The sequence below is a fragment of the Cynocephalus volans genome, chromosome 15 (assembly GCF_027409185.1).
Source record: "Cynocephalus volans isolate mCynVol1 chromosome 15, mCynVol1.pri, whole genome shotgun sequence".
Taxonomy (NCBI): Eukaryota; Metazoa; Chordata; class Mammalia; order Dermoptera; family Cynocephalidae; genus Cynocephalus; species Cynocephalus volans.
The window spans coordinates 73,646,207-73,670,155 of NC_084474.1; the positions used below are offsets into that span (position 1 = coordinate 73,646,207).

Below are 23,949 nucleotides of genomic sequence, written 5' to 3' on the forward strand. Positions count from 1 at the left end.
TCCCCTAATTTTGATGTAGTGTATTTTTTATTTGGCACAATGTCTTTCACCTTAAACTAATGCATTTCTAAGTAAAATTTTATAGAAATTAAAAACCCATATCACTTACCATAAAAGGGAGAAATTGTCAAAATTAACATAATAAAATTAAAGCAATATGCTGTTCTCTTCTTTTTTTTTAAGGGAGATCAGCGACTGTTAGAGATACAGCAACACTAATGTGAGTCTTTCTCCATGGTACAGAGGGACTAAAAATTTTGAATGGCTTTCTCACTCCCTGCATCAATATTTTTTAAAGCCATAACTGTCCATCTAAAATCACCTCATGTGCCATCTAGACCCTTCTGTCATATTATATTGTTAGTAACACTTTTCTCTTGGCGTTTATTATTCTCTATCTTGATTGGTTAATTACATGTTTATGTCTAGATTTCATTCCACTGTCTTATTTTTCTTTATATGCTCCACGGTTCTTAGGTTGATACCTTGTACAGATAATATGCTGATGTGGTTAGCTGAGTCTAATACTTAGAGTTTTGAGCCAACTTGATCAAAAGAGACTATACTTACAAACTTCAAAACATCTTTAAAAGAGATAGGTTGGGAGAGGATATTCAGGAGTTCTGGTTCCCCCTTCCTCTGCCCTTCTGATTTCCTATAGACATATATCTAAACCATCTCATCCAGGCCACTGTAGTTAAATTTCATGAAAGCAACTAGGAATAGGGCCCAGTACAAGAAATGTGTTCTCAAGTGCATGAATACATCTGAAGCAAACCTTCTAATTTTTAAGTGAAATTAAGCCCAAATAAAATCAGAAAAAAAAAACTGTATGTGTGATTTATTATATTTAAGATCAGTCTATAAGGCTTAAATATGTCTGTCATAGTTAACAGCGAATGAATGCAACTTTACAAAATCAGTATTTCAATACAGTACAGGACTAAATGTGGCAACTGTGCATTGGAAAATTAATGTTTCCTCAATGCAAATGTCAAATCTGCAGCACCATTTAGAAGCTTCCACTAAAAACTCAAGCTGCAGTATTTCCTACAAGCTCTACTCAGAACACAAGACTACCTAAATCAAGCATTAGAGAAAAACAGTGGAGTCATTCAGGCATAATATGTCAGATTTGGTACAGGATTAAAATACTAACTTTTTTAATGTCCTGGTTTCAAATTAATAAATACAAAAACAATATAAAAATATACACCAGTTGATAAGACTGCACTGCGGCTGGTCAGAAAGTTAAATCTCGCTCTCGTATGTATGCAGGTATGTCTTGAGCGTCAGAATTTCTGGATAGCTGCGGCTGGTCTTTCGGAAGAAATCCAGACTGGTAAGCTGTTCAATGTCCCGCACCCGAGCTGTGTGCATCTTCATGAGTTCTTCTACCCATTTTGACTCGTCCTCTGAGTTCTGCAGTGGAAATAGAACAAAATAAGAGTCAGGATTTTCCAGAGGAGGTTCTCGCAATGCTCAGTTTGCTCCAAGTCCACAAATGACCTCTATGCACTCCTGCGCACAGAGCCACCACGTGTTGTTCCTGCCTGGCCTCCTGGCCATTTACCGCATTCCTGTCAGTAATGTGCCACAAATACCTGCCGTTGGCTGTAAACATTTTCAACAGCAATTAGCTGTACCAAATAAACGAGACATGTGGTAGAAGACAGCGTTTGACTCAATAGTTCTCAGAATATAAATCAAAAGTAGGAAAACCCAGGGCCCAGGAGAATTCAGTAATTTGTTTCTTTTCCCTGCTGTCAAATTGCAAATGTTAAGTAGAGAGCACAAGTATTTTGGAATGCTCTTCTGCCTCCAAAGGAAAGTGACGAGCTAGTGCCTAATGTACAAAACTATGTGCATGCATTCCTAATTTTTCAGAAGAACCAACTACATCAACTACATCATCTCTTAGACTGCGATGAATTGATATTTGAATAATGAGCTTGACTTGATGCTCAGTTGATACACCTGGTACTTTGGGGACCAAGAGGCCTGAGTTGGAAATGTGGTTCTCCCATTTCCTGACTTTGAGACCCTGGTCGAGCTACTTGACTTCTTGAGGCCTCAGTTTCTTTGTCCATTTACAAGAACAATAATGCTCACTCTAGCAGTTCCCTAGATAGTAGGAAAAGGAGAGGAAGGAAAAAGGGGAGAAAAAGGAAACCTCATGGGAGAAAGGAAAAAGATCTCCATCTTAGCTCCTTGCCAAAAAACTGCCTCACTGGCACAAATTCCAGATGAAAGACACTTAGATGTCCCACATCAACCAATTTATTCCACATCTAACTTGAAACTACAAGGTGATTCAGGTAGAGTACTCCTTTGCATCTAATAAATATTTTCTTTCATCTTTATGGGAAATTGAGGAAAAGAAGGTGATCTGAGAGCCCTGTGAATTATGGAGAGGTGCCTACCTTCATTAGTAGACCTGGGGCAGGAGGGTCTTCGCAAACAATTTTATTTCCAAATGCCCCTGGAATTGCAATGACTCCCAAGAGTCTTTCTACAAGTTGAAGGGTGGCTGTGTGTCCCAGGGCCAAGGATGTTCAGACATGCTCTCATCCAACTCTTTACCACTAGTGATCTCAGTGAACTATCCAGCAAAGCCCAAGAACCTGCAATGGGTTTTCCCGGAAAACTCCAACCCACACAGACCTGGACAGAGAGCTACAGCAGATTGTGCCAGGGCTAAATATGTACCATTAGGGTGTTGGTTCAGGAAACTGAAGCCTGGCCATTCCAGGCAAAATGAAGAAATGGGAAGAAATTGCTTTGCAGGCTGGGGAAGTAAGGACTTTAACCTTTTATGCCCCACCCTCCTAACCCAACCTAACCAAGATCTCTGAGATTCACAGGAAAGGAAAGACCTAAATATAACTCTATCCACAACGGTACTGACCAATCCTCAGTGTGACCATATAATTAACAAAGTAGGAGGTCTCTAGATGGGTCAAGACCCACTCAGAGTAAGCAGAGTAAGAATGAGACAGTATTTTAGGAGAATTTTTATATTTAGCTCATTTGTTTGATTTTTAATCGTCAGTCAGTTCAATTTTTCCTTTGTAAATGAGGTCATTTGAATGTATGGACAGGGGTGAAAGGTTTTTCCTAATTTAAATAATGACCAGCTAGGATTATAAGAATTCAGGAAAAAAAAAACTGTCTTTTGCTATTTCTTTCCTTGGGAAGTGATTTGCCAATTTCATTGGAGAGGCATTCTCTTCTAGTTCTTGCACACTAAGATCTGGTCTCCAATTTGTCATTAGAAAATACTGGCTACGCTGCACATGAAGAAAATATTTCCTGCCTTGAGGATAGCTGGCAATCCACAGATATATTTGTTGATGGAGACTGTAGTACAAGATGCAAAACTAAAAAAATTTAAATAAAAGCTCACATACACCAAGGTGGAGGAAAGGAAATACTTTAAAAATAAATAACATAGAACAGTAATGCAAACAAATTATCCATGAACTTGCTTATTGTCTTCCTTGGTATGGACATTTATTCTTCACCTGCCTTTTCTCCATGACTTTTTCCCAGCTGTGCCAAGGTGAACTTCAAAGTAAGGACAGTTTCTATGTGGATAATAAGCATGCTGGCCATTAACTCTACAAGAAATACTGCTAAACTTTGTGCAGGGTCAGGAACCGGTAGGAAGGAGAAGACATCAGTGGATTTCATTTTTTAGATGTAATATTTGGGTTGACTACAGAACCACCTTTGCACTGAGTTTGGAACAGTGTTTTTCAAACTCTCCTATCACCAGATTTCCCTAACAACTTAACAGAACAACTTGAACACGTATTCCCCAGGAATCCAGGTGTACCTTAAATGACCTACTCTACATAAGAAATGTTTTTTGTAGTTTTGGCTGAATCTTGAAAGTATATGGCAATTTTAAATTTCACTCCATAATCTATGTGTTCACTTTTTTGCAAAAAATGTACCACCCCACAAAATTTCAGCAAAACTGAAGCTCAGAAAAAGAGTATCATGTTATACAGAGGCATTACAACCCCAGGTACTCCATTAGCTACTCTCGTGGTTATGAAAAACCAAAGCTGAGAAGGCCAAGCTGATGAGGGAATGACAGCTCATCTCTCACCTCCAGTTTCCTCACTCCTCCACCTCCAATCCCACCATTTATGAAACTTCATTGATCTTTCTGATACGATACTGCTGCCTTTCATCCTCCTTTCTAAATTTCCAAGACCGCAACCCTAGTTCAAGTGCTGTTACCTCACTCCTGTGAATCTTGCCAAAGCCCTTGGAGCACCATGCTTGGCCTCCTCCAATTCAAATCTATCTCTCTAAAGCACAGCCTAAAATGTTGCTCTTCTGATTAAACATTTTCTTTGATTATGTAATACCTGTGCAGTTAAAAAAAAAAAAAATTCCTAAGGTCCAAAGGTTCTACTATGGAAATCTGGTAAATTGCAAAGAGGATGGGCTTTTGGAGTCAGAGACAGAGAGGACCTGCACAGTACTGGGATCATGTGCACTCAATAAATGGTAGCAATTACTATTACTAACTACTACTGCTACTATGACCACTAGTACTACTATTACTATTTCTATTACTACTAGTACTACTTTTTTAATAATTTGATCCCAACTAATTTTTTTTTTTTTTTTTAGCAGCTGGCTGGTATAAGGATCCTGACCCATGACCTTGGGGCTATAAGGTTGCTCTCTAACCAAGTGAGCTAACTGACCAGTCCTTTACTTTTAAAATCTTATCTTCCACTATTGTCCTCATTGCCAATATTCTGGCCAAACTTAATGATCTTTCTAGGCCATATTCCAAAATTTTTACTTTTACCTATATCCTTTACTTTGTTCTGAGTATTCATAGCCCCAATCTTCACCCATAATTGAAGCCATAGCCCAAAAGCTACCTTGCCCATGAAGCTGAGAATCTCTGTTGAAGCTATTCTTATACCTCTTTGCCTTTTAGTGTAGCAATTTCCGTGTCTGTTTTCTTTTTTACCCCACATTGCAGGATGCCCAGAAGTAGTGACTATGTCTAACATACTGTTGTTTCTCCTAGACTACGTTATACAATTTAGGAATTCAAGTAGCACTTGTTGACTAAAAGTCCTCTTCTGCAAATTATATCCCTGCTCCTTCTATTAAATGAAACAAAAGCATAGGGACTGTAACTTCTAAAATCAACCTCAGAGCATAGACATTCTATTACATTAAAGAGACCTGAAGAGATTATATGATTTGGCCCTGAGTGCCAAATTAGCACAGAGCTGGGAGCACAGCATGGCTCCTGTCTTCCTGCCTAGCACTTTTTCATGATGCCATCCCACTTCTAGCTGTCTCCACATAGGAGTAAGTGAATCAGGAGTCACTGATGATACTTCAGAATGGGGTGACTGGTACACCTCCCTCAACTAGCAAGCAGCCAAAGGAAACCTGATTAGTAAGGAATACACTCGTCTCTCTCCTTCTCACACATACTCTGTGTATATACGCATGTGTGGTGTGAGTGTGGCAGTGGGGGGGGTGTGTTTAAAAAGTGTTTATTATGGCAATTTTCAAACAGCCACAAAAGTAGAGAGAATAATACAATGAATTCCCATGAACTTTTACCTAGTTCCAACAGTCATCAAAATTTTGCTTTCTATTTTTTTTTTTTTTTTTTTTTTTTTTACAAAATATATGTGCTTTTTGTGAAACTAAAAACATTTGGGCACTTTTATCATTTGTCAAAGATGAACACGTAAACAGAACTATGTTAAATGCATACACACACACATACACACACACACCCTGAGAAATAAAAAGCCATTAGAAGACAAAGCTTCTAAGTATTAAGCAAAGTTCATTTGAGGTCTTCTCTTCCTTCCACTTTGTTATATAGTTGAAAGGCTTTAGAATAAGTGTGTTCTAGTTCAATCATGGGAATATAAATTAAGAAACAAAGAATAGTTATGAATGCGAATCCTAAAAGACCCGCTCTTTGGACTCACATTGCAGCTCTCCTCATTGTCAGGCCGGTGAGGAAGGATGAAGGCGGACACAGAGAGAGGACCGTCGCACTTGTCAGCAGGCTGAGTGAAGTCCAGGCAGCTGGTGATGACACTGTAGTAGTGAGTCGGAACGGGAATGGAACTGCCTTCCACATGCCTGAAATAGAAAGGTCAAATAAAATTGCAATGGATATAGAAGCTTTCTTTTTTGAGTGGTGGCCCATTGCCTAAGTCATTAAAATGAATTCCCACTAAATTGAGTCATTTTTTACTTCTAAGTTCTAGCCCACTTTTATAACTTTGAACCAAATGTTTCTCTGCCTAGAATCCACCCTCTCCCTCAACCCAGCAGAATGAGGAAGATATTCCAGACAAAGAATGGTTTCATCCAAGAGCTGGGGGCAGAAAGTGGTGTATAGATCAATATGGTAGAAATGAAAGGCTGGAAGAACCAATAAAAGCCAAATTACAGTGTGTTCTGAGTGCCATGGTATGGAGCTTTGGGCATCAGTGTTTAGGCAGCAATGCTCCATGGAAAGTTTTTGTGCCACAGAGTGTCATTATTAGATCCATATTCCAGGAAGATAGCTTTCATAGAGTTGTATAAAAAGGACAAGACGCAGGAGATACTGGAGCTAGGAGAGGAATAGCCCATTCAGGCTACAATGAGATTCTGAACTTGGTGCAAACAACTCATTTACCAAAGGAAATACTAAGGATAGAATACTGGAGATGAGCCTAGAGACACAAAAAATCTTTTCCAGTACAGCAAAGCACAGAAATTCACAATTCCTTAACTGATTTTCTATTATCTTAATTTTAATCACTTTCTAAATATTGAAATTACGATTGAACTAATCACTAAATTTTGGATAAAAAGTATAATGATAATTAGCAGTAAAATAAATGTGCAATTAAGATGAAATTTCTCTTATGAATGACTGGAAAGGAGTAAGACAAGTTTATTAGTTATTTGTTTTTTTTTGTTTGTTTGTTTGTTTGTTTTGACCGGTAAGGGGATCGCAGCCCCCAGCACGGTGTTGTCGGCACCACGCTCAGCCAGTGAGCACACTGGCCATCCCTATATAGGATCTGAACCCACGGCCTCAGCGCTCCCAGCGCCGCACTCTCCCAAGTGAGCCACAGGGCCAGCCCATTAGTTATTTGTATTCTAAAAATAGCACTTTATTCTCTAATTACCTGTAAATCACAATTAAACCCTCTCTTATATCCTGTGCTGGTCTCTGACTGTTCCATGCATGTATACAATTAAATGACAACTTATTCTGAATTTGTTGTTTTTGTACTTTCTTGAACTTCTCCACTGTACTGTGAGTTCCTTGTGAGCATAGAGTATACCTTACCCTTTTATATACCTAATAGCCCCAAAGAGGAATAGAGACAACTAGATTCAACCAAAGTCTATATGCAATTTCTTATTGAGATGTACTGACTTAGAACATCTAAGGGACTCCAAAAGTTCCCCCAAATAATAGAGATAAGTAGAAATTGGCATCCTCTAATTGAAGGGTTGTTGAAGAATAAATGACAAATTTTTTTAATCTTTTGATACATTTTCTTTTATGAAATAGAAAAGTGCATTTATTTACCACAAAACCCAAAATTCCATTCCAACCACCAATGCCACATTTAATCAAAGATCCAAAAGAACTGGACATTTGAATTAGAAGGATTCTGAAGAAGATCCAAAAAGAAAAAGATTTAAGGGGTATCAGCTCTTCTCTAGTACATGAATATTTGAAAAATAGCCATGAGTACAATCTTGGAATTTAAGAATCACACACTGAGTGGAAATGAAAAGCTTACTGTTTGATTTTGTCCTCCGTGTCATGTAAGCCATCGTAGTCATAGTCAAAAATCGGTCCACTTATCACATTAATTCCATTTCTTTCTGAAGCATATTTCTTCACTAAAACTTTTTGGAAATAATTCCAGATCCCTGTGCAAAGACAAGAATCATTCTTCATGAACAAAATTCCTTGCTTTAGCCAAATTCTCACTAGGATGCATTTTATAAGCCAAATGTCACAAGCTGAGAGAAATAGAGCTGTTGTGATATTCATGAGAAGATTCCATTCTAGAACATTATCTACCTGTGTGTCATTCATGAACCAGCAAAAGGAAAGATGTGGAGCTATGAAGCCTTTGTAGGGGAGTTTAACATAGTTCAGTAAGTCGAGGAAGAATTCCCAGATGAAGTGGTTACTGAGCTAAGATCTCAAGGGCGGATGAGTAAGTGTTTCACAGGTAAAGAGGTGGGAGAAGAAAACGCCAGGCAGAGGGAGCTGCATGAGCAGAAAGAGGAAGCATGATGCTTCTGGGTAATTAAAAACAAGGCCTTACTCTACTTTCTCTTCCTTCAAGATCTCACCCATATTCTAGTTCCCAAGTTTATGTCTTTAGATTTGACCTTTTCACAAAGCACCAGATATGCTATCCACCCACCCACTTTATAATCCACTGGAATACCTAACAGTCTTGTCCAGCAAAAAAAATTACCTAAACAGAATTCTTGATTTTCCTTCTGAATCCTGCCCCAACCCTCGCTTTCTCCATCATACTTAATGGCACCAGCATTCACTCAGACGTTCAAGCCAAAATCCTAGGAGTCATCCCTGATTTCTCTTCTTGTTTTGTATACATGGGAACAAGTCCTGTCAGTGACGTCTCCAAAATTCATCCCAAACATCCCAAATCTGACTGCCTCTCACCATTTTCACTGCTTCTACCCTGGTCTAAGTTACCAACATCTCTGTAATAAACTAGCATAAAAGACTACTTCCTGGGCTCCCTGGGAAAAACTTACTGCCCTTGTAGTGGATTCTCCATACTATAGCCAGATGGATCCTTTTATACCATAAATCAGATCATATGTATGTCTCTCTTACACACACACACACACACACACACACACACACCCCACCCAGTTTTAGCCCTCCAGATGATTTCTTATTGTAATTAGAATACAGCCCCAGCTCCCCACTGTGGCCTTTGCCTACCTCCAAGACTTTTACTTCCTGCCCCTTTCCCTCCAGGCACAAGACTTTCTTCCCATCCCCCTTAGTCTTATCAAAATTGTCCCAGCCTAACCTTTGTCATTTGCTCTTCCTTTTGCCTGAAAAACTCATTCCCTGATCTGCACATGTCTGCTTTCTCCTTTATTATCATTTCTCGCTTTCCATGTCACCTCCTGCAGAGGACTTCCTTGTCTCTAATTTACATTATAGCCCAACAGAGGCCACAAGAGGAGCAGAAAGGAAAAGGAGAAAGGCAGGAGAAGGGAGTAACAGAAGGACAGGAGAGGCGAGCAACGAGTTGATCCTGAAATATTAGAGCCAACTCGCCGTGCTCTATTCTACATGGGGCGGTGGGGTTTGGGCTGTTATCACTTCTTCCCTCCTCTGAGTAAAGAGTACGTGGCCATTTTTCTCACAATGCAACTGCTCTTTACACCTTCTGATACGGTACTTGGAATGAGAGCAACAGAGCAGCCCACCAGAGCCAAAATACCCTGGATAATCATTTGCAGTAACGAAAGGAGGATAGTGGGAAAGAAGTTCAAATGTGAACTTAAGCATTAAAAAAGGAGAGAGAGAGAGAGAGAGAGAAACATCGATGAGAACAGTCAAAAGGCCAAAGCCGCAGAAATGTGGCCTGTGAACAAACCATTCCCCTAGTGAAGAACAGCCAGCTCTCTGTGGAAGCGTTTCCACCCCAGCCTCAGGGAGGTACCGTGTGTTTCCTTTATTACTATTAGGTCAAAAAACACATCAATAAAGAAATCCAGGAAACCCTGATTTGTGTAAATTAAATGAAGCTGCATTCCAGGTAATATATTGTGATAAATGTACCTAGTGAGTTTCTGAAATGTTTCTCAGTTGGGTCTGAGAACAGAACCAGGAAACCTTCTAAAAGCAGACTTTAATTGTTCATTCATAAGTAATGGATTCTATCTTTGAATAAACCTTCACTTACTAACTAGGACATCAAATAAACATTTTTTTCTCTAAACCACGTGGGTCATTTCACCAATGTTAAGTAGTGGGGGGTGAGGGGGCAGGGGGCTGCCTCTGTAGATTACAGTCCACAATCACTTGCTCCTACTTTGAGACTCTATTTCAGCCCTGACAGTCCTGTAACACAGCCCAATCCTCTTCTGCCAAGTCAAATTAGGTGGAGGTGTTTCCTTTTCCTAACTTTCCCATAAGCATATAGGTCTGTCACTATGAAAAACTAGAGGGAGGTAAAAGCTACTCTGTACTTCCTTCCCTATCTTTGAACACATGGATGGGTGAAAGGACTATGGATGCAGGCATGCGTGAATGGACGGATGGGGAGATGAATGAATGAATTCTCTGTTATCAGAAATAGAAAATGGATTGTTCCAACCTTTGGACAATTAAGTCACAAATCCATATAAGTCTTAGAAGTCATGCAATCAAATCTCTTAATTTTACAAATCAGAGGTTAAATGACATTTCTATGATCACATAGCCAGTGCTTATACGCCAGGGAATAAAAATTGGTTTTTTGGAACCAGGCTTATTGTGTCTATACAATTCATAGCATCACTATTATCCACAAATACTTATGTCATGTACAAAGAAATAACAAGGGTTCAAAGAAACTAAAATATTTCACTCAGCCCTAAAACCATCTGAAATTAATATTCTGAGAATTGTGAAGACCCTTTAGGCTTCTGCTGCATTTCAGGGTCAACATTCAGAATACATGGTCACCCTAAAGGAGAGAGGTGCTAGTGGCTTTTACTATAATGTCCAATAAATAAATATAGATGCTATTAAATGTCAAGTGGAGTCTAAAATACAGCAAAGACACTTTTTAGCCATCAAAATAATGAGCACTGAAATAAAAAGAACACCAGATTAGAAGAAAAACACAAACTTGGTTTATTCAGCCTCTACCATTCACAACCTGAGTTACTTCTTGTGGTGTCAATTTCTTAATTAAAAACAAGGGATAAACTACCTGCCAGTTTCCCTTACAGATTCATATTTTGAATCAACAGTAGAGAATTTACAAGAAAGGCCTTCAAAAAGTACAAAGGCTAAACACATGAAAAGTATTATTATTATGAAATCAATATAGAGTTAGAAAAGGCAAGTGGTAAATTTAGAAACATTTATTTTCAGAAATAACAGTTTATTAGGTGAATATTGGACTTACGTTTGAAAGCAGGATACATTGGAACCATATTGGTTACGAGGAATGCATCGTATTTAGCTTCTGGTGAAGAGCTCAGATCTAAACATTAGGAAAACAAAGTGTGTACATCATTTACACAGCATCCCCTAACTACCCTCCCACTCAATCTGTTATCTTTACTCAATAGCTTTCTCAAAAATTGTTTACGCTTTTTCTTCCTACCTGTTGAGCCTACCATTATGTAAAATAATTCCTTGATTTCATTAGTATAATTTTTAGACTTTAAAATATGTCATGAAGATAACTAGATAATTAAAGACTACGTATTCTTAAGAGATCACCTCTATAGTATTATCTAAAGGACTAATGTCTTAATGATTTACTATTTTACTTTCAGATTCTCATTTAATGATGGAGGGTGAGGCACAGAAGATTCACTTGCACTTTAGAATTCTCCTAGAGAATTAGATTTTTGAAAGCTGATCACTTTTTGGTCAATTTTAGATGGATCCCATAGAAGTTTATAATCTCTTGAGTGCCTCCTCTTGAAGAAAACCTGAGCCACTTACATCCTTAATACCAAGTTTCACACTCCAGAATGCACAAAATAACATCCCGCTAGAGACATCAGATCCTGATACACTGTAACTTACAAGGAGGAAAGAGGAATCCATAGGACATCTGTTTATCATTTTTGTAGGCCAAACAGTTCTGACTGAAACTTGGAGAAACACGGACGTCGGGCCGGACGCAACCGGTCAGATGCTCAGGGATGCCAGAGACCTCAGCCTGCATGGGAGTCAGAGGCACTCAGTAACCCCATCACAAAGACATTGCCAAAGCGACAGGGAGATACTGATGCCACATTGCTCTGTTATGAATGGCCAAAGTCTAAACCTGCCTAGCATTTCACTCCTTAAAAAAAAAAAAAAAAAGTCCTTAGTTTTAAATGCAGTAAGCCAGTAATTTTCAAACTCATACTTTTTAGCAGCAGAACTCTCGTATCAAAGTGTGAAGTAAAACAACAATAGGTAAAGCAGAATACAAAACAGAATTCTCACTGTTGAAATAAGGAATAGGATCCCATGGAAGATAACTTAAAAATAACACTCTGAGAAATAATATAGACATAATACCTTTAAAAAGAGAGAATATATATGTGTATATATACACACACACATACATATAGTATGTGCAAGAGCATACAATGTGCACATAGAACAAATTAACAAGAAGCTGTGTTTGGGGCAATAGAAGTATCCTCTTCATTTGTATTCAGAAATTAAACACATACCTTCAACTGACAAATAAATGTTTCTGATACCTACCTATCTCATCTTCATTAAAACTGAAACCCTAATATAAAACCTTCATTAAAAAACAAACAGGATGTTGATAGTGGGGGAAGCTGTGCATGTGTGGGGGCAGGGAGTATATGGAAACTGTATTTTCCACTCCATCTCACTGCAAACCAAAAACTGCTCTAAAAAATAAAGTCTATTAAAGCACACAAATAAACAAAACTTGGTGGCTTCTGTAACTATTGGGCCATGACTTAAGCAGAGTAAAAGAAACCAAAAGAATTAGTATGCTCCTTTCAATATGTAACATATTACCATGAAATTATTAGAAAACTGAAAAAAGACTAGTTGAAAATATCTTGCAATAGATCCAACAAAGAATTTCTTTCATCAGACTTGTTAAGATAAGTGAACAGATATGATGGTGTGGGGGGGGGGAGGAATGGGTGAAGGGACACGAAAATCAACTACAATGTATATTGAGAAGTTAAAAAAAATAAAAAATAAATTTTAAAAAAAATTTCTTTCATCAGGAAAAGTTAAAATATTTTCTAAGACAAAATTCTATTAAGTAAAGAATCATTGTATTAATGCAATGCATGTAATGAAATGAAGAATATTAAACCCAATTTTCTCAATGACCTGTTTGGAAACAGTATATGATGTCCAGAGTGGCATTAGGAATATTTCACTATAACCGCTTTCGAAGTCAGTATGATATAAGATATCATATCTAGTCCGATAAAGCACTGCGGGTCGTCCATAGAGGAGGTGTCTCTCTAGAAAAGAAAAAAAACGAACTGTATTAAATGCATATTAAACTTTCCATCAAATGTTAAAGAAATACTGGAGGAGAGTCAAGCTGTCAAATTTGCTAGCTTACTTATTAATAATATAGCACCTTCTCCTTAATTTAATCGTTAGTTTTCCTAACACTTCTGTGGTTTATCTGATCCTCTAAGCATGAGTGAAGGCTTGCAATTATCAAAACTATAATGTAAATGCCAATTTCTGTTAATGTTTCTTCTAATTGTAAAGAATTTAAAACATGCATAGGAAGGAAGTAGTGTATAGTAAATTTTGAAATAATTCAGCTAACTGGAAAGTCAATAGGATTATATTTTTGAAGAATTAGTTAAATTGACCCAGAAGAGGCTTATTAAGTTAACCAACGATTTAATTAAGAGGAAAGTTCTCTTTGATAATTATTTGCAAACCGCGACTCAAATATGCATTATTTCAGCATAAAAAATGAATAGTAATGAGCATTTAAAGTAAGTAGCTTTGTCACATGGAGGAAAACTCTTTAGGTAAGAACTTAAAGGAACATGTATAGATAAAATAAGTGGGCATTCAAGAAGTGGGTCCTTTAAATACAGAAGAGGAAAGTTCATCAGCTACCAAAGAACCCAGTTAAGACCCTCAAATGCAGATTCAGACCCCAAGAGAAAGTTATTTCCTTAGGAAAGATGGTCTGAAACTTTACTCTTTGAGAAAGAAGAGGTGGAAGTTTAGCATGCAAACCATCATTCCATACCCACAATAAATGCCTGGAGCTTATTTGCCCACTTTGGATAGGCTAAAGTCAAATTTTCCATAGATTCTAGAATATTGGGGTTCCTACAGACCAAAATATTTAGAGATTGAGGCTTAAGCAATTCACAATTTCCTAAGTGATAATCGAAAACAATTTTCTACTATTATTGCTATTAGACAAAATCAGTTCTGGCAATCACTTATTAAATTATATATACATGTTGCTTTAATTAAAGCGTTACCATTCTATGCGAGTAATGGAGAAAACCCTCTGCAGACTACTTTGCAAGACCCTCCCAAGTAGAACTGCTGATTTGAGGCAAAGCGGCTCACACCATTACAACACAAGCCTGTTTTGGGTAGTTTGGCATTGCAGTAAATGTGCAGACAGCCTTGGGTAAGCTGTCAAGTTTGGCAGCTCACCCCTAAGAATTAGAACATAATATGACAATATTAAATAAGTGAAATGTAATAAACAAATAAAAAGCCAGCAAATTATCACAGTAAAATCGGGGGGCAATTAACCAACCCAGACTTTCCTTCAAAACTCAAACCAAACCTTTTCTAGGTTCAAAATTTCCATTAACGTTTTCCTTGTTTGCATTTCTGGTGCCTCTGAATTTCCTGGTTTCAGCTGGAAGCAGAAGTATCAAAATTCTTTAAGAAGCTATTCTCTTTTTATCATTCACGTTTTAATGCTTACCAAACACATTCCTCCAAACCCAAATTCAAGCCTAGCATCCAATCTATTCCATTAAGGGGACAACAAAATAGCAGCCATGTTTCTACATGCAATATCCCTCCTTAAAGCAGCCACCAAACAATAGTCTTGAACAATCTAGTCTCCACCAACCCTGGCTCTTCCAGTCTTCCTCATTTCCTGTTGTTTCTCAGCATAACACTCCATGCCACAAATGATCATTCCAAATGATCGTTGTTAGCAACTCTATGCTATTATACATGCTATTTCCTTTCCCTCTACTGACAATGACTTCTCCAGTCTTGTCACAAATCCTGACCCTTATCTCCTTCCAAATTTATCCATTAATGTTAAACATTTACTGAGTGCTTTCTTTGTGCCAGGCTTTGGGCTGTAGAAAGGAGATACTGGGCAAAGAAGACTGAGATAGAGCTCTTACCCTCAAAGAGCTCACTGTTCCATGGGCGAGACAAACGTGGCACACATAACTAAGACACAATGTGGTCTGCACTATATCAGCAATATCTGCAGAGTGTGATGCGCACACAGAGGATGATGAATACTGCAAATGGAGCTGACACGGCCTCAGTAAAGTATACAGAGCATATGAAGATGAACCAGGAAGGTCTCCATGTCCCAGTTAGTGCTTATCACATAATTGTTAGTGTCCCTTTTCACACTCAAAAATGAAGGACAACTAATGTGGTCACATAGTTCAGCCCCCATGGAGGAGCCATGAGGAGGAAAGGGACAGGGGCACAAGAGGAAGAGGGACATCCTAAGATCCACTTTCTCCTGAAAGAGTCCGCAATTAAGCTGCTACATCTCTATTCACTCTTCTGCTTCTGCATATATAGACTCAATCTGCTTCAGAAATTTGGGCTTCATAGTTTCCAAACTATTGTCACAGCTGCAGTTTGGGGCACACAGCCGAAGTCCGAATATTTCATTACCCAGCTGACTTTTTCTCAATTGTTACTGGAAAATGACATGAAGGAAAAAAAAAATACAGTAGTTTCAACATCCTCCTAAAATCCAACCAAGGTCCCCAACTGACCCAAAGAATCTGCTTTCATCTTCCTGAAGCTTCATAGTTTCATTAAAGAAAGAGAGGAATAATCTTTGCAGTAAGAAACACAAATTTCAAGGTCCAGAATCAAAATCCACATTTTACTTTTCAGTTCATCAAAGTATCGAAGAATCACAGGTTCTTGGTCATAGCCTAACTCCACTAGTCTTTATGACACCGTGGACAAGCAACCTATTGCATTTCTGTTTAGCACCAAGTCCCTACTCAGGCCACAGAACGTATCTGAATCTCAGTTTTTACACGTTAAGATCTTTAGCTCAAGATCCTGGAGCCCAGCCCGCAAGCTTTTGCTTTTGCAACATGTTGCTGGGATTTCTCGACGTGGAACAAATACAGCCCGTGTCTTCCCACGTTGGGTTCCTACTCGATGGACTTTCAGACAGAGCCTTCATTCCATGCCCCGCTTCCCTGTTTACAGGAGTGTCTCTAGCATTTTTGGTACACACAAGGTTCTCCTCCAGTTACCACATTTGGCAAAATACTGTGAGGCGACTCTTTTTAAGTGGTGTGGACTTCCCCAGAACTCATTCTTTTTGTCTTCCAAAATTTGGTCACACAGACTTGAGTTTTGTGTTTCTTTTCCCTCCTCAGCTTCCTGATTCATATTCCCACAGATTAGCTGGCTGACTTTAGAACCACATGAAAATCTCTCCTCTTTTCTGTTTTTTTTTTTTTTTTTAATTCACTCCCACAATAATATGCTCTTAAATTTTACCACAAAATCTTTACCAAAGTTCTTTCCTTTTCCTGCATCCTTTCTCCTCCTATGCCTTCCAAGTGCCTGTTTTCATTTACTGCCATTTCAACCTCCTCTAGGATTCGATTCGATGCCTCTAGAAGTGTCCTGTTCTTTCTTACCTCAGCCCTTAAAACATGATGCTGTCATTCGTTAACTGGCTAAATCATCAATAGAACAATAACTTTATGAGGACAGGACCTTTATCTGTTTTACTTACCACTGTACCCTTCATTTCCAACAATGACCATCTCTTAATATCTACTTGGTAGACACAGGTTGATCAACAGGTGATTTTTTTTTTTAAATACTGGCTTTCTACACGTGGCCTGCCTAGTACAGCCCTGACAGATAGACTGGGCAGATCAGTGTCACCTCCATTTTATTGGTGAAGGTACTGAAGATTTATGATTTGTACAGATACTTCATCTACATAGCAGCATAGCAGCATAGCAGCACGCAGAATCCAGGCCTCAGTCCTCCTGGTCCATTATTATTCTCCTTAGCTTTTGGGGCAGCCTTCAGTTAAATGCCGACTGATGGGTTATTCTAATGGAGGGCATGTTAGAATACAGATCCAGTTACTCCTGGGTATTAGCTCTGCCCAAGTAATGCCTGCTGAAATATTAAGGAGGACGGTAGTTTGTATCAAAGCATCTAGTATTTCAGAAGCAACTTCTAAACCCTGATATGCACTAAGATTCTCTCCGGACATATTCTCCTTGTTTCAACTCTTAGAATGTGTAGTATCTTCAGACAAAAGCATATGGGCTCTAGTGTCATATAGAACTGTCATCAAATTTCACCTCAGCTCTTTATAGCTGTGTAGTTTTGTAACTTAACCTCCCAAAGCCTTACAGGGAAAATATGTAAAGCACCACAGTCTTGACCCAAAGTAGATGTCATTGCAGTGGTGGTAGATGTAGTGGTTTAGAGAAGGGTATATGCTCTACTTCAACTTCAGCAAAGAATATTGGCAGGTAAAGGTTATTAAACTCAGTGTCTACCATCAACTTCATCTTGAATACTACTGTAAATCATAAACAATAATATTATGTATTGATTTCTTCTAAGTCTTCCCAAAACACACACACAGACACACAGACACATAGAAACATGAGTATATCTCCTTCCTTTAGCACAACTAACACCTCCAAAGAAATAACAAAAATGAGAAACATTTCAGAATTGAAAAGAGCTACAGCAGAGATTCCTCCTCTAGCCATATTCAGGATTCTGCTTTAAAGTCAACAAGAACCACTAGCGTTTAAGTCATTTTTTTATCCAAACTAAGTTATCACGTGTGAAAAGGAGAAAAATATATAAAGTTGTTAAAGTGATTTTTAATTTCTTTTTTCACGGAGATGAGAGTGAGTGCTAAACTAAGAAAATATAAAACATTTTTATAGCAATGTAAATAGAAAAAAGACTATGGTGAAAATAAATAGTGCAATTATTCTTACAGTGAAAATTATACCTGACTGCAGTGCCAGAATTGCTTACTATGAGAGATTTAAATTTTTCTATTTTGTTCATTTATTCATCCATTGATTTAATGTCACAGGAAATGAGTTTTCATTGCACAGTAAGTCTGCCAGGATGTTAGGTACATGTGATCCAGAAACAACAAGTGTCATCCAATTAAGATCCAGAATTTACCACATATCTAGAAATATTAAGTCTTCAGCAAGCAGTTTAGAGTGCTATTTTTGAAGATTACATTTTTCTTCCTCTTCATTTTTGTAAAGAACTTGATTCTATAACAGCTAAAACATTTATAGCACAATATTACCTCAGATTAATTTAATATACCTCTCTTTTTTTACTTCAGATATCCCCTGGGTCACTTCAGCTACTGGAATATACAGTTTTTACACATGTGTTTTGGTCAAATGCATGAGTGATTTTACAACATATTTCATTAAAATGGCCACATATGAATCAGCTACAATGTATATTGACAAAATAAAATTTAAAAAAAAAAATAAAATAAAATAAAATAAAATAAAATAAAATGGCCACATATGAATTTTACAGGTGAGGTGTGAATAGCACACGGCTTATTCTGAAAAATATCAACTACCCACGTCTCTGTTTTAAAAAACTAATAATAAAAATAGTATAACTTTACATTTGTGTAGAACTTTAGGTTTACAAACTGCTTAACAAATTCGAAGATATCCAGAAAGGGAAAGCAATTACTCTGGACATAACATACACATGTACTTACACACACAGTGATTTGCATCACAAGGTTCTACTCTAGTGGAGCAGACATTAAATATTTTAAATGAGAGACTGGATTGATGACACAGGAGACATCATAAAGGCCTGAAAGAACTCAGACCAAGAAAACGTCACATTGCAAGTAAAGAAATGACTGGGATAAAGCCCATAAAGAGACAAAGACAAAGAGACAGAGAGAGACAGAACAGAGAATATTGAGTTTCTACATATTCCAGAATCTAAACAAGGAAATGCTTTGCACATAAAATGGCAACAATATATCATTATTTTTATTTCATGTAATACTTTTAATGTCTCTCTTGAGTCATTAAAGGCTAGTCCCACTGGGCCATGAGCAGACCAATGGCATGTGCTACTGTGACTCTCCCCTCACACTTTAAGCCATCATTTTGAAGCTGTGGGTTAGAAACTATCAGTGGCACAGTGGTCCCAGAGAAACCACAGCCAGACCAGGGTAAACACTCAACAAATGCTTGTTGAATGAATCCCCGAGGGCCCATTTCCACGAAAATATATAAACTTTAAGCTTCGGTGGTGTAAAAAGACAGGTCAGTGGCATAAATAAGATACTTGTGTTTAACTCTGAGCAGAGCAATGGGGAGGTGACATCACTAACTGTAGCTCCTTCTAGCCCTGGCAGCCTGTGGTTCACTGAGAAGATGCCTCTCATTTTCATGCTGGGAAGTTTGAGGCTATTTTTTATGCTGAGTCGTGGGTCTGGTTTTGTCACATGAGCACACTACCACCACCAAACTAAATGCAGGGATGTTTTTCTCAGAAAGAAATATTTTAGTACTACGAATAGCCAGAGTTTGAATCAGCAGAAACATGGGAGTCTATTAGAGTTATCGTAATTAATAATTTCATTAGTGACTTTTGGAAGAGTAGCATTTCAGTACTATTTCTCTGGCTTGGTGATTGAATATTTTAGAAACTTGAATCATGAGACTCCCCATCCCTTGACCTTGGCAAGTTCTAATTTTTCTAATTAGAATGACACTGTAGTCCTCCACTAGAGGTTAAGTGTGTCAAACATTTCGAATCACTTGCAGAGTTTGTGAAGGATTTGTGTACCTTCCACCAACAAAGTTCTATCTTCAAAGCTGGGTTCATCCAATTAAATGCCAAAGGTTCTGTGTGTTCTGTGATCAAAGGGAGAAAGCGGAGGATGGGAATGCAGAAAAGGAAGGAAGAGGCAGATGTAGATCTTTATAAAGGGGGAAAATAAGTCAAGTAAATAAAATCTTCTACTGGCTTCTTCACCCTCTACTTAATCAGATTGGAAACATTGCCTATGGTAAACAGAACCATATGTAAGCTAACAACTCAAGTGAGGCTCTCAGGAGAATCTGACCATGTGCATCTTCACTGCACACTTGGGGCTGCTGTGCTTGAGTCCTATCTGCCTTTTAATACACTTGTAGTCATTCCCGTGCTGTTATAACATGCTATCTCATCTACTGTAGTAATCAGTATAAGAGTCTTTCCATCCCCTTCTGCTTCCTCCTAATTTTCTGAAATTTCACAATCAGAAGGAAGAACTTGTGTGATAGACTATTACTCTTCCTAATTGTTTCCCGCCCCCACCCATTGCCATGTGACTTGCAGGATAGAGTCCCTGTGGAAAGAATGTGCTTCCCTACAGCACTGGGATCACGTGCTCAGCTTTGGCCAGTGAACCGTGAGTGGAGTGGAGTGACATATGTCTCACACAAGCAGAAGCATTGAGAAGCAGTAGGCACTTCGCCATTCCTCCTTTCCTGCTGCCATGAGCTGGGCATGTCCCAGGGAGGGGCTACTCCTTCACCTGGATTCCAGAATAAAGACACACGTGGCCTACAGTCAGCACACTGAAATGTGAGCAAGTAAGGCCTCTTTCTTGGCACAAGTCACTGAGATTCTTTTTTTCTTTTTTCTTTTTTTTTTTGTCATATAATACGCTTATTATCATTGTACATAAAATAAGAAAATGACTTAGGGCTCAAGATGATCCTTCACATGAAGAGGAAGTTTTGATTTGATTCCTTCTGTGTATCTCTCTCCACCACAACATATACACTGACTCTCCAGGTGGGTGAGCTTCAGTATAGGTACCGGCAACTATTATTTATAATTGTGGCAATGATTCTTTTTATAGGAGCTCCCATTAGCACCTTAACTTCTGATGCATCAAATACACAATGGATTGCCTGTTTTTCAGAGAGCTGAAGAACTACTGAGGGGGAAAAAAAAAAACTAATGGGATTTTTCTGTTACACAGCTAGTATCTTGTGTACATAGAATAAACCAATACCCTTTGCCAAATAGATGTAAAAATCATGTTGCAATACAAATCTGAATTTTTAAAAATATTGGGCTTATACTGTAAACAAGAAGTCTCTTCAATTTTTGAAAACTAGAAACAAAACTTATCTCATTGTCTTTTTCATCAATCCCTTACCTTCTATAGAACCTTTTGTATGAAGGCGTTTGTTGAGTTCATCCAATTTGTTCTTCATGTATGAAAACCAGAAAAGAAAAAGAGAGCAAATCAGGAATGTTCTTTCCTGCACCCTTCTCTCTACTTAACACTCTAATAAATTCAAAAGAATATCTTAAACTCCATCAATATCATAAACTCTTTTGAGAAATTACTATTTTATCTCAAACTGACACTCCAGGCTCTACTTCCAAGTGGTTCTATGGCTGTAAGCACATTCTTTAGTCCTTCCATGACTCAGTTTCCTTTCTTTAAACTGTGGATAATCATGGTACCCTGGTTGGTAGTGATGATTATTTGCGAACATATTAGAATTAATTAGAATAGTACCTCAATATTTCAGATTAATCCCTAGATACACTAAAGTGATTCCCAAATTAATTTATGAAATCATTTTTTCCAAAGTAAAAAGCAATGACTCAGCACTTCTGAAAAGTAATAGTTCAGCAATTCTACCCTTCCCTACATATCCTAAAGACACTCTAGCATATGCACACAAGAAGACATTTGTAGCACTAATTGTAAGAGCTAACATTTGAAAATTACCGAACATTCTCAAATAGAGAAGTGAATAAAATAATTATGGTATATTTACACAATTAAACATTAACTACTAGTAGTAAAAATGAGTTAGCTAAAATATCATGAATCAATACACATAAATCTCAAAATCATAATGATGAACAAAAATAATTGCAGTATACATATAGTATAATAGCACATCGATAAAAATCATAATATGCAAAACTATACTACAGGTTATTTTAGGAAACTATAGTAAAGATTTCTTAATATATAAGAGTTAGGTATGTATGGAGTTAAAGCACAGAGACATACATGGGAAGTATGCACATTGTATTCAGGATACTAGTTACCTTCGAATAGTAAGGAAATAGGATGGGGGGATACTTGGAGCTTTCATTGCATCTGAAATGTTTTCTTTCTTATGATGTGTTTACTGAGGTATTCATTTTTAAACCTCTATACATTTTCAGTATGTCTGGAACTTATTTTATAACAAAAAGAAGGTATTCTTTTGGAGAAATCCATAGACAAAATAAAGGCAATCCAGAATTTCCCTTAAATAGCTTAAGATAAGATATCCCAAAGGTTTCTTGCTCTCCAGAAGAGTGGCAATTCAGAGAAAAAGATACAACTAATAGATTCCTCTAAAACTCTATTTGGGATCCACTTCCCAGGACCACTTCCTGTGGACTTTGGCAAGTCAACTCCTGCAGCCGAGGTCTGAGCATCCCCTGTCTCCTCCGTTCTTAACAGGAGCAAAAGTGGGAAGGAGGAAAAAACGGGGGAATGGACAGGAAGAGCAAACTGGATTCCTCCAGTGGTGAGCCTCCCAAACGGTGGCTCCCAGGCCCCTAGGAGTCCTGGAAGGTAGCAAGTGGTAGGGGAACAGATAGGGTTGTAGGAAAATTATTTTCCATTTTTCTGAGGCCTAATTTTAAAAAATCACACATTTACTCATATAAAACCACACATGCAAAAATATCAGATATCCTTGGGCTGGCATCACATCAGCTCCATGTGGTAGCACTGATTACTTCTTGCTATCAGCAGCATTGATTGGCAGCTATAAAGGTCTTTGATCAGTATAACATTCAATAATTGTATTATTGCTTAATACCTGTAGACTGTTTTGCATTCAATAACCATCCAAACATGGTGTGCTGGGCAGGCTGTGCACCGCACCACCACCCCTCCAGGTGGCACCCTTCCCTCCCCAGCCTGCTCTTTGTCCTGGGAGGCTAATCTCTAAGGACTGCATCAGAGAGAAAACTTGCCCTGTGATTTCTTGCTGAGCTCCACCAATAAGGGACACCTGCAGGGGAGTAGAGGAGAGAGACAAGCGTAATACCCCCACTCCCCAGATCCCTCCCTACCAGGTTGTAGCATATCAGCTGCACTCATATACCAAATACGATAGTTCCTTCCTATCCAACTCTCTCTCCATCTTGTAGCAACTTGCTCCTCAACCTTCAGGCCTTAGAGGGTATCCTGCTAGCCCAGGGCACCTCACCATTCCTCACTGACCTCTACTCACTCTGTCCAGCCTTTGTAAATAGCTCTCTCACTAAATAGAACTAAGGCCACTTGTTTCCTGTTGGAACCATTCCTTATGAACATGTGATCCATGGTTTCAAAAAAGAGAGAGAGAAAGCTTTTGGTTGGGAATTGTGACTCCACAGAATAGCATCATGAATTCTACTTTTGGCCCTTCATTCTCTATACCTTTGTTATCCAGAATAGTAGCCATGAGCCACATATAGCTTTTTACAGTTAAAATAATTAAATTTAAAATTTAGTTCTTCAGTCACTCAAGCCATTGGCTTCCATTTTGGACAGCACAGATTATAGACCATTTCTATCATCACAGAAAGTTCTATTGGACAGCACTATTATATACTCAACAAGCTCCTCTATGATAAGAATAAAGATTATTTCTACCTTTGGCTCTACCTTATCATCACAGGTACAGCCCAGGTCAAAATCAGACTGAAGGTACATAATCCCTGGGTAACTGGGTCTGGTAACTTCCTCTGGCATGGTTGGCCTAAAGGTGATAGTACGTAGGAGATGATTCAAACTTCCATGAGTCCCATTATTAGGAGCTGGCTTCAATCCCAGAAGATCTGATAAAAAGAAAGAAAAAGAGCCAGGTGCT

General features: G+C 38.2%; 1 protein-coding gene across 9 annotated transcripts in view; it reads right to left on the minus strand.

Annotated features, from left to right (window-relative positions):
• Positions 1-826: 826 nt before the first annotated feature.
• Positions 827-23,949, minus strand: part of ENPP2 (ectonucleotide pyrophosphatase/phosphodiesterase 2) — a 103,041-nt gene continuing 79,918 nt past the window's right edge. For 3 of the 9 annotated variants that reach the window (XM_063080160.1, XM_063080165.1, XM_063080159.1), the window contains 9 exons: positions 23,733-23,917; positions 21,231-21,282; positions 14,577-14,651; positions 13,124-13,260; positions 11,834-11,969; positions 11,202-11,279; positions 7,821-7,953; positions 5,994-6,150; positions 827-1,422 (listed from right to left, as the gene is read on the minus strand). In XM_063080160.1, the coding sequence (XP_062936230.1) occupies positions 1,252-1,422; positions 5,994-6,150; positions 7,821-7,953; positions 11,202-11,279; positions 11,834-11,969; positions 13,124-13,260; positions 14,577-14,651; positions 21,231-21,282; positions 23,733-23,917 (1,124 nt within the window). In that variant the 3' untranslated portion in view covers positions 827-1,251. The remainder of the gene's footprint in view (positions 1,423-5,993; positions 6,151-7,820; positions 7,954-11,201; positions 11,280-11,833; positions 11,970-13,123; positions 13,261-14,576; positions 14,652-21,230; positions 21,283-23,732; positions 23,918-23,949) is intronic. The other 6 variants (XM_063080166.1, XM_063080162.1, XM_063080168.1 and 3 more) reach the window with 3 other exon arrangements.